Source organism: Danio rerio, chromosome 10, assembly GCF_049306965.1.
Source record: "Danio rerio strain Tuebingen ecotype United States chromosome 10, GRCz12tu, whole genome shotgun sequence".
In the NCBI taxonomy this organism is placed as follows: domain Eukaryota; kingdom Metazoa; phylum Chordata; class Actinopteri; order Cypriniformes; family Danionidae; genus Danio; species Danio rerio.
The window spans coordinates 21693676-21710000 of NC_133185.1; the positions used below are offsets into that span (position 1 = coordinate 21693676).

General features: G+C 36.0%; 1 protein-coding gene across 1 annotated transcript in view; it reads right to left on the reverse strand.

Moving 5' to 3' along the window:
* Window positions 1-4793: 4793 nt before the first annotated feature.
* Window positions 4794-16325, reverse strand: part of stoml2 (stomatin (EPB72)-like 2) — a 12104-nt gene continuing 572 nt past the window's right edge. Inside the window, 9 exon segments of the mRNA NM_201031.1 lie at window positions 4794-5242; window positions 6640-6768; window positions 10252-10331; window positions 11185-11329; window positions 11426-11560; window positions 15140-15241; window positions 15315-15373; window positions 15743-15842; window positions 15928-16080. Coding sequence (NP_957325.1) covers window positions 5123-5242; window positions 6640-6768; window positions 10252-10331; window positions 11185-11329; window positions 11426-11560; window positions 15140-15241; window positions 15315-15373; window positions 15743-15842; window positions 15928-16080 — 1023 coding nt within the window. The 3' untranslated portion in view covers window positions 4794-5122.

Consider the following 16325-nt stretch of genomic DNA (forward strand, 5'->3'; position numbering starts at 1 on the left):
TGCCTCAAGCAGAGGCTCTGTGTCCAAGGGTCTCTGTATATCCTCTTTCAGAACTTGTGCACAGTTGTGAGCCGTCCCTTCATCAGGCAGCAAGAAAGCTGGGTCAATTGCAGTATTAGAATCAGTTTGAATGTCAACATTCATGCACAACAGTGTGGCTTCCCATTTTGGCTGTCGTTGGTTGGAAATTGCTCCTAAACAGTTGTTTGTAAGCAGTTTCAGTATCTGGTGTGCAATATCACCTTTTGATAACAGGCAATGTCCTCGGTTGCCTTGACACCCCATTCAGCACAGTCACAGATCAGCAGACATGCATGTTGGCCTGCTATGGAGATGGGGATAGGCGTAGAATAATATCCGATCATGCCTTACAACAGCCGTCCTGGCACACGCTGTCCCAGAGCCGCAGAATAAGACTTTGTGCCCACCCAAGTCCACAGGTGAAAGGGTTTTCTGGCATCTGCATGTCTAAGAGCAGGGCAAGAAGAAAGAATATTTTTGATACTAACAAACGCCTCCTCCATCTCCTCAGTCCAGTAGATGCATTCCTTTCCAGGCTTTCCTCCTTTTAGGGCTTCTGTCAAGAGTTCTGTATATTCAGACACATACTGGTGACATTAATTTAACAATCCTATTACCTGTCTTACACCAGTTACGGTTTTGGGCTTGGGAAGCTCAATGATTGCTTTGATCCGTTCAGGGGTGATGCGTCGTCCATGAACTCCAACAATCTGTCCCAGGTATGTGACCTCGTTTTTTGCCAGTTGAGATTTCTGCAAATTAATCTTGAAACCCCATCACTGAGGGTTTTCAACAAAAGCTGTACAGCAGTCAGATGTTTACTGATTAGGACTGGCAATCAAAATATCATCCACATATTGGAGAATAACAGAACCATCAGCTTCAAATTCTTTGCAAAGAGGGTCAATAAAAGATGCCAGTACCTGGCAAATTGCAGAATCCTTGTGGAAGTCGGCTCCATGTCCATTGTTGTCCAGCACATGAAAAAGCAAATTTCAGTTGGTCATCTGAAGCAAGAGGGCAGGTCTAAAAGCCATTAGAAATGTCCAAAGAAGGGAAAATAACAATTCTCAGAACCAAGTTCATTCAAAATAGTGGCTGAGTTGGCCACCAGGGGGAGCAATTTAGTAAAGTGGTTTACTTCTTTGTTATGATTCATTTAAAGGAATCTTCTCTCTCATTAGACATTACTACCACCTACTGGAAGTTTTAGATTCTTATTTTGAGGATTATTCATTTTAAAATGCAATAAAGTACAATAAACTTTATTCTTTAAAATAAAGGGATAGTTCACACACACAAAATAATTTACACACTTTTGTGCCATTTAAATCAGTATGAATTTCTTTGTATTGTAGATTATTTTTGTAAATGTTTACTTGCTTCTTTACACATTTAACACAATAATGAATTTAAATCATTTGGTGGTAATTTCTAAGTCAACTTTACATCATTAAACACTTTTTTGCAATAATTTGAATTAATTCAATTAAGGATAACCAAAAATAACTTTTAAGTTGTCACCTAATTTGATTCTTTCCCAGAGCCGTATCACATTTTATGAAATAATCCATTGATTTTATTCATGTGTTCTAGTGAAAGTAGAACCACCCATAAAGACACTGAAAAGTGTTTTCAAAAAAATAAATAAATTTTTTTAATTAAGGTAATTTATAAATATTTTACAAATAAATATTTAATTCTTAAAGGTGCAGTAGGTGATCTGCTAATGCCTAGTTCACATTAGAGGATTTTAAGCCTGATTTGAGCCCGATTTGGAAGTTAACGAGCTCGCCGACCGATCGGGCTGTGATCGGGAACAAATCTGCGGGTGCACGCCGCTCTTTATGTGTGAACTACTGAACAACGCATCAACGAGGCTCGCTGACGCGTCGCCGACACCTCGCAGACGGAAATCCAACATTCAGCATGCTAAATATTCCAGCGCAGTCGGCCGACTCAACACCACGTGTGGTCAGATGTAGTGACGAGCTGCAGCCAATGAGAGAGCATATCAGCATGAGCTGAATGCCTGTGTGTTAAGGAGCTCGGCAGAAACATCTGTGATTGGTCAGAATGGGCATCGGTGCACTGGCTTCATTCTGTGTTAACGCAGACATGAGAGTAAGCTATATTAACAGTGGAACTAGAACTCTATAACTATTAGAATTACCATACTGCTGCTCATTCTGACCGTTCTCATATAAAACGCCATATTGTCACAACTTATTTACATTCATAGCTATTATTGAGATATTAAAATTAAGCTTTGAATGTCTGGCATCATATTTAATGACACCATTACCCTAAAAATATAATCTTTTTTTTGGTAATACAGCCTATAAATATGTAGTTAAGATACTAAAACACTTAAAGGTCTTGACTTTCATTTTCACTTTCAAACAGGAGCTATTCGGCACAGAATATGCTGTTTTTAAAGATATCTAAAGTAAATTGATGTTTTTGCCATCAGAAAGTTTTGTTTATGTTAGCAGGAAGTTGCAAGGCAAGAAAATGCACACATATTTAAAGTCACAGCGAAAAGTATCAGACATGCATGCAGTCATTTTAACCAATATGGTAATTTAAGGCAGAAATGCTCAGTTCTTTACTGTTTTGTAATAAAAAAATGACAATGTCAGAAAGAAATACACTGATAGTTAGAAAACGGCAGGGTGTTATTTGTTAGTTTTATTTCAAAGAGATATAAAATCACAAAAATTAAAAACTCTCTGTGAATCTATCCACTGGAACCTTGCAGATGAGTGATTAATCCGCTGATGAATCAGCTGATTTGATGATGTTTTTAAATGCTTTCTCCAAAGCTTGAAATGCTGTCAGTGATGTAATCAGCACACAAGCAGCCAATAGTGTACAGCTTTTTCTGACGACTCCTCCCTCAAAATTTCATTGGCTGTGGTTTGGTAGCTTGAATGAGCTGTTGGGGAATGAGTTGTTGTCAGATCCTCTAGTGTGTGACCCCCCTCTTGTGGATCATTCACAGAGTGTTGCGTAGTGTGAACACCACAGAGATTAAAAGACACAAAGTCAAGTCATGTAGTGTGAACGGCACAGCGATCTGCTGATGTTTAAAATCCTGAAGTGTGAACTAGGCTTAAGATGCTAATCGAATTCAAAGCACGCCTCTTGAAATCATGAGCGTGCGCACCGCAACACAACAGCAGACAACCTAGTTCATTCGCCAGTTAGAAGTGTATGTAGTGGTTGGCCGGGTGGCGTGCAGGTATTTCACTTATTACTAAGCCACACTTAACTTACATGCTATTTTAGACTGAATATTCAGAGTACCGGTAAACAATATCGGGAGTGCGTCACAGGCTGTCATTGTTCAGAAATGACCCAATGTTAATATAAAAGCTAAAACTTCAGCAAGCAGGCTAGGCGGAATAGCGTTATTTATGTTTTGTTGTTAAACTGAATATAAATCTACATCATCGATACTGTAAAAGCTCCCTTAAGAAAATAAAAATGTTCACATCTAGCTTCCACCTGTAGATTTCAGTGGCTGAACAACACGTCATGTGCATAGAACCCATCCATAACACAACTCTACAGCTCTGTGCGACTATATGGTTTTAAAACAGAACATACCTCATAACAAAAATTCTTCAGCCATGGTGTGGTGTTGTCCTACCTCCAGCGTGCAAAAGAAACTCCAACACGGATTCTGGAGTTTAAAAAGTTTCAATTCATTATTTGATTTTGCCGCAACTGACAGTCTCGCGTGCACGTGTCGCTCATCTAGGGGTGCACGCGCGGCAGGCATGCACACGCTAATGGCGGATATGCGTGGCCAGAGATGAGCAAGAGCCCAAATCTGCATTTGTTGACTGACAGTTAGAGTTACTTATCATAATTATGAGAGATGTCAGTGCGACTCTATTTAATTGGATAAACATTTTTTAGTTTTATGCCTCACCCAGAATATAAAAATACATATAAATACATTTAGATCATTTACTTTAATCATTACTATTGGACTGTGAAGAGACTTTCAACCAGCACAAGTAAAAATGTTTTGGAGACAATCAGCTACTGCACCTTTAATGTCTGCAAGGTTTTATTTTATTTTCTTACTCTATTTTTGAAGGACATCCTGAGATTTTTAACGACCACAAAGAGTCAGGACCTCGGTTTAACATCTCATCTGAAAGACAGCACTCACTGAGCAGTACAGAGTCCCCGTCACTATACTGGAGCATGAGGACCTACACAAACCACAGGTTGATCGCCCCCTGCTGGCCTCACTAACACTACTTCTGGCAGCAACCTAACTTTCCTAAGTGGTCCACCATCCAGGCACTGACCGGGTGCAGCCCTGCTCAGCTTCAGTGGGCGACCATGTAAAACTTGCAGAGAGATAGCTGCCGGAAGAAACCCTTTTTTAGCCATGAGGTAAGAGTTTGAGATCTGATTTAGCCTGTCATGAACACATATGGATCAATAGTTTATCACAATTATGTACAAAACAAGTCAGAATTCTGAGTCACAATTATTGTGTCCTATGGTGAAAAGGTGAAAAAATTTTCCTTACTGGTTAACTTTTTTGTGCAGGTTATGTAAAAAATTCAAGTTGACCTCAAAAATTTAAATTGAATTGACCAACTAGGCTGCTTGATCTGAAAATGATTGCTTTGTGATCTGTATTTTATACATCTCTATCAATAATATATGGTTTTAGGTCCATAAAATATATTTGTTTAATCTAACTATACAACATAGCAGAATTGAGCAGTTCACCAATTCAATCATTTGAAGCTGCTCTGGATGTTTATTATTGTCATTGTTGAAAACATAAATAGAAGAAAGCTTTAAATAAAGACAAATGAGCTTTCATACAAACATTAGGTCAGGAGAAAAAGTGTCACATATTTATTATAACACACAAACAAAACAAAGCAGGATAAAATCTGTCATGTGTAGTAACTCCAGATCATCAGTGCTTCGGGGATTTAGCATTTCCATTTTCTCATGCGAGTTCTCTACCATGAGGAACAGAAAAAAAAAAAGGAAAAAAAAAAAAAAAAAAAAAAAGAGTATAATTTCATCACTTTAATCCAACAACTCGATTATATTCCAGTTATTTGTGTCCAGTTTCCATTTCAGATGCTGTATTTTCTTCCAACGTGTCAGGGGTCATGGTGGTGACTGCTGGGTTGTGGGTTTGATTCTTCGATAAACTCCCGTAAATCGTCATGGCCTGAAAATGAAGGAGTATAATTAGATGTGCAGTACATGTAAAATGGCTTTTATTATTATTATGATTGTATAACTAACTTTATTAAGTTCACCTACACAAGTGCTCAATAATGCAAATATCTAATCAGCCAATCACATGACAGGGTCAAAATGAGCATTAAAATGGTGGAGAAAAATGATTTAACTGATGTTAAATTTGGCATTGTATCTAAAGCTATTTGATTGGTCCACAAATTGCTGATTAGCTGGGATTTTCACACATCTCTAGTGTTTTTAGAGAACTGGCTAAAGAATATAGAAAATATCCAGTGATCATTAGTTCAGTGGTTGAAATTGTCTCATCAATGTAAAAGGTCAGGGAATAATGTGCTGACTGGTTCAAATAGCTATTCAATACAACTGAGGTCTGCAGAAGAACTCCTCTAAACACGACATTAAACATAGAAGCAGAAGAAAATGCCAGTGACACTGCTGTCACCTGAGAAAAGCAAACTGAGGCTATATTCCCCATGAAAAGATATTTTTTTTTTAAATGTTAAATGAAAAGATTGTTAAAGTTGCTGTTATGTAAGTTTTTGAATATTCTAACTTACGAAAATACCATAATATGCTCACAGATATTTAATAAACATGCCAAGTGAAAATTCTTTTTTTATTTGAAAAACAATGCTAAAGTCAGATATTCTCCTAAAAATGTGCGTTCCGTCTCAGAACGTCCATCTCTGTTTTGGTCTTTATAACTAGACCAATACCACTTTATCCAATTATATTTCAACGGCCTGGGTTGCCTTGGTGGAAAACACAGCATATTTCATTTTAGTCATGAAGGCTCCCTCAATGTATGCAGACATAGCCAAAAATGTAACTTCGGATCAATAAAAATCTACAAGATTAAAATATTTCTAACATAAACATCAGCTTCTTTGGTTAGTTTGAGGCTAGATCATCAGGCATGCTCGGGGCAGGATGAAAAAAACACACTCCGATATTTTGAATTTGGACTGCAATACCTAAATTAATCACTAGGTAGTCTATCCAACATACTACACCTTTGAAAACTTGCCTGCACTGACAAGTCTTGATTTTAGCTTCTAAATTTGGATGTTAGGGTCATAATTTAAACTTGTTGTCCCCAAAAATAGTATCCACAGTTACCAGATCCCAATCCAACAAAGCACCTTTGGGATATGCTGAAACAACAGATGCACAGCAACCAATCTCAAACCCCTGCATGACAGTATTATATCATATAAATGAGACCAAAAGCTCTGAGAAAATTTTCCAGCACATTGTTGAATCGATACTAAGTAGAATGAGGCAGTTCTGAATGCAAAAGAGGGTCTAACCAAGTCTCAGTGAGGTGTACAAAATGAAGTGCATATGTGTGTCCAGCCATACCTGAGTGACCATGCTACTGATGTCTCCTGTGTTTGAGGGCAGTAAGATGGTGTTGCTCTCTTTGGCCAGTTTGGAAAAAGCAGAGACGTACTGTTCAGCTACACTTAAAGATGCTGCAGCATTTCCGTTCTGTACAGACACAGATATAGAACGTAAGCTTGATCATTGATTATCAGTTACACAAAAGAACCGATTTAATCCTCTCCTCTAGGGCTAAACAAAATATCGTTTGAGCATCAATATCACAATTTGTGTTTCCACAATAGTCACATCGCAAAACTATTTATACAATGAGGATCATGTTAATTCACATTTGATCGTTCAGTTTTTGTTCTTGAATACTGAATCCAACCAGTCCATCTACAGTTAAAATAAGAATTATTAAATCCCCTCGAATTTTTTTTTTCTTTTTAAAATATTTCCCAAATGATGTTTAACAGCAAGGAAATTTCAACAGTATAGCTGTGGTCAAACTGCACTTTTCTTCCAAAGAAGCATTCATACACACGCGAATGCGTCACACCGAAAACGCAAGGTCGTGCGGCAAGTTTTGCAGTTCACTGCATTGGAAAACCCATGTAAAACATGACCTCCCTGGACAGAAATTTAAAACATGGACCAATCGCTTCTTAATATACATATATTAAGGGTGGAGCCGAACCCGAATACGGTATTCGGAAAGGCACGAATAGCGTGTTTTTACGAATACTTAATTCGAACAAATACTTGAAAAATTATTTGTATTCGGGAGCAAGAAAAACACTATATCAAAAAGCAGCGTTTCCTCATGAGACCATAGTGCATGCCCGCGTGAGTGAGTGAGTGAGTGAGAGAGAGAGTGAGAGAGAGAGAGAGAGAGAGAGAGAGAGAGAGAGAGAGAGAGAGACGCTCAGTCAGAAGTCGGAGGGCGCTTCTCCACAGCAACAGACAGAAGGCTCGGCTGAGCGAAAAAAAATACTTCACTGCATCATTATTTTTGTTAAATAGATTTTTGTACCTTAATTGGGTTCCAAAGGCAGTTTATAAACTTGTAGCGAAGTTGAAGCGGAGTTTGATCGGACGTCTGACGTCTGCAATCGGGTGCTCTGTTTACGCAACGTTAGCTCTATTAGCACGGTAATTTAGACAATAGACTGTTGACAGAGTAACGTTAACGTTTGTTTATAAAGGTTAAAACGATGCTTGTGCAGTTGCGTCGAATAGTATGCACCTATGGGAGTTATATGGTACGTCTACATTACTGTCTTTTGCAGACAGCAAGATATATGCTATAGGCTAGTTAACCTTAGCATAGCTTCCCGTCACTTTTTATAAACTTAAAACTCCTCAAATACATTTGGGCACTATGAAAAAATGAGACTGCTGCTGAGCCATTTCTTGGTCCTCCACCAGTCAAAAGAAAAAAAAACATTCAGGTTCTGTGTGGAAGCATTTTACAGTCAGTGGTGCTGCAGATAAAACAAAGTGATACTGTATAATGTGTGCAAAAGTGAAATCAGCAGAGGCAGAGATATTAAACATCTGTCAACATCTTCTATCCATAATCATTCATTCATTTCTTTTCGGCTAAGTCCCTTTATCAATCTGGGGTTGCCACAGTGGAATGAACCACCAATTTATCCAGCATATGTTTTACGCTGTGGCTGCCCTTCCAGCTGCTACCCAGCACTGGGAAACATCCATACTCTCTCTTTCACACACATACAATAGGGACAATTTAGCTTACCCAGTTCACCTGTATTGCATGTGTTTGGACTGTGGTGGAAACCGGAGCACCCGGAGGAAACCCACGCCAACATGGGGAGAACCCAGTCAGGGCTCGAACCAGCAACCTTCTTGCTGTGAGGCGACAGTGCTACTCACTGTGCCACCGCGCAACCTTCTATGTAATGTATTATCACATGCACTAAAAGCATCCTCTCCTGATACTGTCTGTGAACCCCCCACAAGCATCAATCCCCTCAATCAGTCCAGCTATGTTCTGCTAAATCCTCCACAAGCACCAAACCATCAACACAGCCACATTCTGCCCCAGCAAGTCAGTTTCAAACATAAAAAAAAAAAAACTTTGTGTCTGTTTTGTGGCAGGCAGATGACAATAGCAGGGCTGTATCTTTTAGTATTATATAGAATACTTTTGTTCTGCCAGATCTCCCAGGCAGGGTTTTATTTAGATTTATTTAGTTAATTTTAGTTTTTGGAATTTTGTGCATTGGAAAGAAGTTCTTTCAGAAGAAGAACAGTTTTTTGAAGTATTATTTGTTTTTATTCTGTCTATTCAGTGTCCTTCAACAAGAACGGTGGTGGTGGGGTTCATAATATTCACAATGGTATTTTATTAGTTGTTGGTTTAACTATGGATGAGATAATGGCTTCTATGTTATTATATTTTCAATGACATTTCTTGTCACATGTTCAAAAACAACAGCCAATATTGCATATCTATAATTTATATAATGGGTATAATTAAACAATACTTTCAATATAACGTAAATTAGAAGTGTAATAGAAAAAATATATATTTTTGCGCCATTTAGAATTTTACTCGAATACAAATACAAATACTTTTCCCCCCTCAACAAATACAAATACAAATACCGGCTGCTCCGCACATCCCTAATATATATATATATATCCTTATTATATCCTATATATATATATATATGTATCCTTAACATTAATTATTTTTCATATGTAAAGATATTTGCGTATTGCTGTAAATTCTGTTTGTATTAAACAATGTGTAAGTGAGGCGCACATCTAACGCGCTCTGCGCTGGACTTTAGACTGGCTTTGTTCTGGTCTATTGAAGAATCTATTATAGTTTCTCAAAACAGCAACACGCCAGCAATGCGCCTCAACACGCCTCCTTTTTTAGACCAGAATGCCTATGGGCGCACATTTGAGCGCAAATGCATTTGCTATTTAAACAGCGTGGAGCAAAACGTCAAAACAACTCTTGTGCCAAACTGAAACTAGCAAACAACTGTTGCGTCACACTTTGTGCAACAATGCGCCGGGTGTATGTTAGGGCCCTCAGTGTGACTACGGCATAAGACTGATGATATTTTTTCTTGTTTTATTATTTCTTGTTTTATTTTTGCCAGAATACAACCAGTCTTTTAACATTATTTTAAGGACAGAATTATTAGCCCTATATTTTTTTGATATAGTCTATAACTTGCCTAGTTACACTAACCTGCCTAGTTATACTGATTAACCTAGTTAAGCCTTTAAATGTCACTTTAAGCTGTATAGAAGTGTCTTGAAAAATATCTAGTCAAATATTATTTACTATCATCATGACAAAGACAAAATAAATCAGTTATTAGAAATGAGTTATTGAAACTATTATGTTTATAAAGGTGTTGAAAAAAAATAACACCTTTGTAACACAGAAATTGAAAAAATAAACAGGGGGGCTAATAATTCTGACTTCAACTGTAAATTAATGAAGTCCTTCTAAGTAGACCTATTTAAATAATCTGGTGAATTTATATCCATATCGCAATGTCAGATTTTTCCAATATCGTGCAGCCCTACTCTTCTCTTAGATAAGGTGTGGTGGAGTGGGTTCTTCTGAAGGCTCTTAAAACAGTGAATCAGATGTACCTGTTGAGTAAGAGCTTCAGACAGCAGCCGAATAGCTTTGGCCTTTGCTTCAGCTTTAGCCAAGACAGCATTTGCTTCACCTGTACACAGAAATAATTCATAATAGTTATTCTTTTTTTCTCTGTTTTGAGAGTAAACTCATGCACATGCATTTACACACCCACAAATATAGCTAATTAATAATAATTCACTAACGTACACAGACAATACTTTTTGAGGAATACATACATACTACATATACACACACACATACATACATATATATACACATATACATACATACATATATATATATATATATATATATATATATATATATATATATATATATATACATACATACATATATATATATATATATATATACATATATATACACATACATACATACATACATACATACATACATACATATATATATATATATATATATATATATATATATATATATATATATATATATATATATATATATACACACACACACAAATATATACATATACATATATATATAAATATATATTTATATATGTGTGTGTGTGTGTGTGTATAGTATACACACACACACACACACACACTTTATATTTACATATACATATTTATAAATAAAAGTATTAAGAAAGCACACTAAAAACAATTAAACACTGTTTATATAAATGGTCTGGGACTATTTGTTTGTAATAAATACTATTTATATACAGAATATAATTATTAAATTATTAAATGTAACAAATTATGTTATTTTATTTCTTATTAGTTTATATTTTTATATATATTTATTTTATTCAATAACAAATGTTATCTAAAGTTATCTAGTTTAAAATTTGAGGTCATTATGTTTTCAGACGTGACTTTAATATCAACAACAATATTTTTATCCTATTGCAAATGATTTTTCCAAACCCCAGATGCGAGACAAAAAAAAACAAACACCTGCAGCTTTATTAATCTGTTCAGCCTTCTCTCCCTCAGATGCCAGGATCTGAGCCTGTTTGCGACCCTCTGCCACATTGATGGCTGATTCTCTGGTTCCCTCCGACTCCAGAACAGTGGCTCTCTTCCTTCGCTCGGCCTCAACCTGAACATCAGACACATAGGATCAGTTGTATGATTCGCAGCGGTCAATGTAGTTTTACTGTTTGATGGTATTACACTGAAGAACAGATAATCATACCTGCATTTGCATAGATTCTTTTACTCGTGGAGGAACGTGAATGTCTTTAATCTCATATCGTAGACATCGAATCCCCCATTCATCTGACGCCTGGTTTATTGAATGCACAATATTGGAATTCAGTGACTCTCTTTCCTGTTGAAGGACAAAAAATTATTCAGTCACCATTCCATTACTATCCATGGAACATTTTTGTTTACTGTTATTGATTTATCTGTGTGCCTCCATATTTTGTGCCTAAATATTTTTTTTACTGATGGGAGTTGACCAATAGCAAACCACAAACATTCAACCATCCAATCAAATCACCATGAACAAAATTAAGTTGCATCCTTACACTTTTTCTTTAAGGAGGCAAGATGGAAGCATTACTAGTGGTTGCAAAATAATTAGTCATTTAAACTGAGTGCTTTCTCTAAAGCGTATATGATTTCCGAAAAGAGGTCTTTATAAAATGATAATTTAAATTTTGACTCAGATGATTTGTTTTACAACAAATTTAGGAAAGAAACAGTTCTGTTTTGCTAAGAGATGCTAAAACTGTAAATATATATATATATATATATATATATATATATATATATATATATATATATATATATATATATATATATATATACAGGGCTGATAGTGGAAAAAATTCCTGAGCCTGAACTTTTTTTCCTTGCCCCTGAGGTGAGTAGGGGTGGGGGTACTATGTATGCAACGCACTTTTAACACATAACTTGTGGGCCCCTGGGCCCAAATATATTTACAGGCTATGTGTAACCCTGATCATCATTATTGTCAAGTGGCTCTTTTTAGACACATGCCAGTAATGTCAGTGACACATGCCAGTGTCAGTGATCTTGTGACATGTGCCAGTAGGTGTCCGTATAAGCACGTTATAAGCACATTAATCTTATAAGTCTCTTTGCTTTAATATTTAAAAATCATTAGGCAAATGACACCTGTTATCTTACATGCATATATGTTATGAGTTTTCAACATGCATTTTATTATAACTTTTTAAAGGATATTATTTAAAATACCTTAAAATGAAAATAAGTTAAATAATAAAATAAATGAATGAATTAAAAACATAGAGAAGTCCATATTGTAGGGAACAAAGAAACTGCCAGGATGTAATAATATACAGTACAACAGATAAGTGTAACCCCTCCCATACATAAGCATGCCACAATAAATTTGACTGACATGTACTGTCAAATGACTATATTACGTACGGAAGTATGACTACGAATACATAAAATAAATGCGTTTAAATTAAAACATCGTGGAGTAGCTCAGCAAATAAACTAACTTGCGACGCGATAAATTAGGTTAAATGTCGCTTAATGATTAAATATGGTTTTGCTCGTGTTAATTAATGTCATAAGCTTCGCCGGGTGTCGATGTCACTGCAGTGACATGCAGCGCGACACTCTGAGTGACACAGGTCACTACACATGCCACTAGCGAGTGACACAAGACAGTGGAAAAACGGACATGCCACCGGAAGTGTCACTACAGTGGCATGTGCCAGTGTCATCTGTACGTCAGATGTCGTGTCACTCCATGTTAAAACTGCTACTGTGAATCCGCGTTCAAGCGCACACAATAAGCTAAAACTCGCCCCAAGCACCGGCAAAAACAAATAACAATGAATGTGTCGAGGAAAGAGTAAGGACATATCTTAATTATTTATGAATAAACCTATTCTGAGTCAGTGTCGCAAAGATCCTGACTGGCAATCTCCTCTTGGACTCGCCTTTAGAAATTCATCTTTACGGATTACATGAAGGAGTTTTTTTGTTTTCGATTTGTTTTATTTCGTTAAGTAATAATTTAAAGCTTTCTATAAATATATTTATTATGTCTGTGAGGCATATACATTTTGCTTCATTTTGTTAAGCGCTCCTGTTCAAAAACCAGACGACAGAAAGCGCATAATTTTGGTTTTCTTTATTTTATAAAAACGCTGTAACGTTTTTTGATGTATTACTCGTACTTTGTGAGCAAAAATGACGGATAACTTTAAATTGCTCCCACTGAAAAAATGCAAGTGATTGCTCTGGCGCCTCGATGTCCTGCAAGCTTTTTATAAGCAAACTATGCGCCTAATAGCACACATTCTTTAACGTTTAAGCTACCATTGTTTTATACTTGAACTGTTTTATATCTTTTATTTTAGGCAAGTCGTGATGATCTGAGAAGGCAAACTGATCAAACAGACAATGATGGTCTTCCGCTGGGCGCTGTTCGTTAAAAAAAAAACTTATTTTTAACGAATAAAAAATGCTCCAAACGTTTTTCTAAATAAGCCGAATAAAAAACGAAACTAAATATTAACACTTTGCCATTAGGCTACATACAAAACTGAACTCTTTCATAGCTGAAACACTAAGTTGTTTAAGGAGAAGAGGGAAATATATTTTTGTCCCGTCTATTTCTTCACCGTTATTTCGAGAATAAACCCAGCGTAAATATGCAGATGTCATTCCCAAAACATATCAGCGTATATGTGCCGAAAACGAAAGTTTCATACAAATTCTGAATGGATTATAGCCTGGAAAGTGCAAAGCACGCTCCTCTTATTATCACTAAAAAGCGTCACTAATCTTAGTTCATATAGATCTCACAAAGATCTGTTATAATTTATAAAGCTCTCTAAATTACACAATTAATCAGTAGCAGTGAGTGAATTATGTGAATCTAGAGAAATGACAGATCAATATCCGTGAACCTGATTTTTTTCCCCGCAGCCACAGTACGCCGGAAATCCGGCGTGGTGCCGGAACGCTATCACCCCTGTATATATATATATATATATATATATATATATATATATATATATATATATTTATTTATTTTATTTGTTAATAATTTTTTATTTAACATTTTTTGTTAACATTTCAAAAAACCACAGTGTTATATATTTACTAACTTTTTTACTTGCATTATCCCAAATGTTTCTAAGAATGTTCAAATCCAAAGAAATAGGCAATTTTAACTAATGATATGGATTGTGTTGCCATTCTAATGACATCACGCATTCTCTATTTTCGATTTGTTATATAAATAACAAGGGAAAAAAGTTCATGATTTCAGCCTTACTCTGCTACATACTACCATGATAAGTTCTCAATAGTTAAGGTCTTCCAAAAACATGATTTCTGTAGGAGTGCCTTAGGTTGTATTGAAGTTAACGAGTCCTATGATTTCACAAGGTCACGACGTCATCAAACTATGCCTTTGTTTGTTGTGAATGCACACCCTCTAGTGGTGAAAAGTACATACTGTGTGCCTTTAATGTTTTTCTCTGTCTTTGTTTGGAGACTTAGGACTTACACTAGGGTAAAATAAAGTATTTGTAAAGTATTCATCCCAAATGACTTAAAATAATATGAAACAATACAACTAAAGCAATCTCCACTTTACTGAGTGAGAGCGCTTCTCTTCTGTTAAACTGAACAGTTGCATCATTAAATACAGAAGTGTGCTCAGAAACGAAAGGTAAAGATGCAGTGTGAGTGCAGACTGTGAGGGGAGAGGAAAGGGTGCACCATCGCTCTTCGGCATAGTCTCCTAGTGCGAGTATGCACTAAAATGTAATGAATGTAAAGTAAAATGTAAAAATCCAATCCCAACTTCTATTTCATGCCAACTTTAAGCCTGTGGGACAGTAATAAAGTTTTGTTTTAGTCGCTGAGAAGGTGTCGGTTTTATTCATACCCTAAACACTTTGTCCAGGGTGAGTTTTCCCAGCTCTGATCTCATTGTAGTCTGTGCCAGCTGAGTGACGGCATATTCCGGATCCTCCACTCCATAAGAGGCCTGCAGATAACAACACATTAGAAGAGGAAAGCCAAACATGCTGTATTTGGGCAACAAAAAACTTCAAACTTACCTTAAAAGGGTCAAGAATCCTGAGGTATAAAACTCCATCTATCTGCAGAGTCACATTGTCTGAAAGCAAAAAAACAGGTCATACTTGAGGCATCATTGATTAATCGATGATCAATCATTTGTTCCTTTATATTGATACACCTTATCAATGGTTAATTATAAATTATCAATATCATCATGATTAATGTATATAATTATTATATCCATAATCCATTCCAAACTTTTTTCAAAAGGTGTCAACAGATTAAAACACATTTGTCGCATATCGGGAAGTATTACAATCTAATAAAATTAATCATGCAATTGATTATTCATTAAAACATTAAGTTATCATAGAAAATTGTGGAAATCAGCATCCCTGGTTAAGTTCTCACATTTGAAAAATTCAAAAAGGAAGAAGTAAAAATGATCTTATTGGCTTTGACTTACCAAGACTAACAGCTGACTGCTCTGGTACATCTATAACGATCTCTTTGAGGCTCTGAACATATCTAATTCTGTCCAGGATTGGAATTAAGAAATTTAGACCCTAAAAGTGGAAAATAGCATTAGTTTAATGGCTAGACATGAACTAGACTCACTGAAGATGAACTGATGTTTGATGATAAACTCACTGGTTCCAGGATTCGGTGAAAGCGTCCCATCCTTTCCACCACCCAAGCCTCTTGCTGGGGCACGAACAGAACCACAGTGTTCATGGGAAGACTGGAAGCCCATCGCTGCTGCGCTCGGGTTCCCCATAATGCAGGTACAGTCTGCCGCGAATGCTGTACGTTGGTTTAAAGTGAAGATTATAAAATGTTTTAGAAAATTATACAATTAAATTAGAATATTGAACTAACATATTTAATATTAACAGAATAAACAGTTAAATATTATATGAAATATAGGTACGGAAACCAATTAAGAGATCACTAGAAAACACTAGTTTTACAACTTATAGTGTTGAATTTATTCTATACACTACTGATGACATTTTTTTTATTATTTCAAAATATAACCGTTATCATTT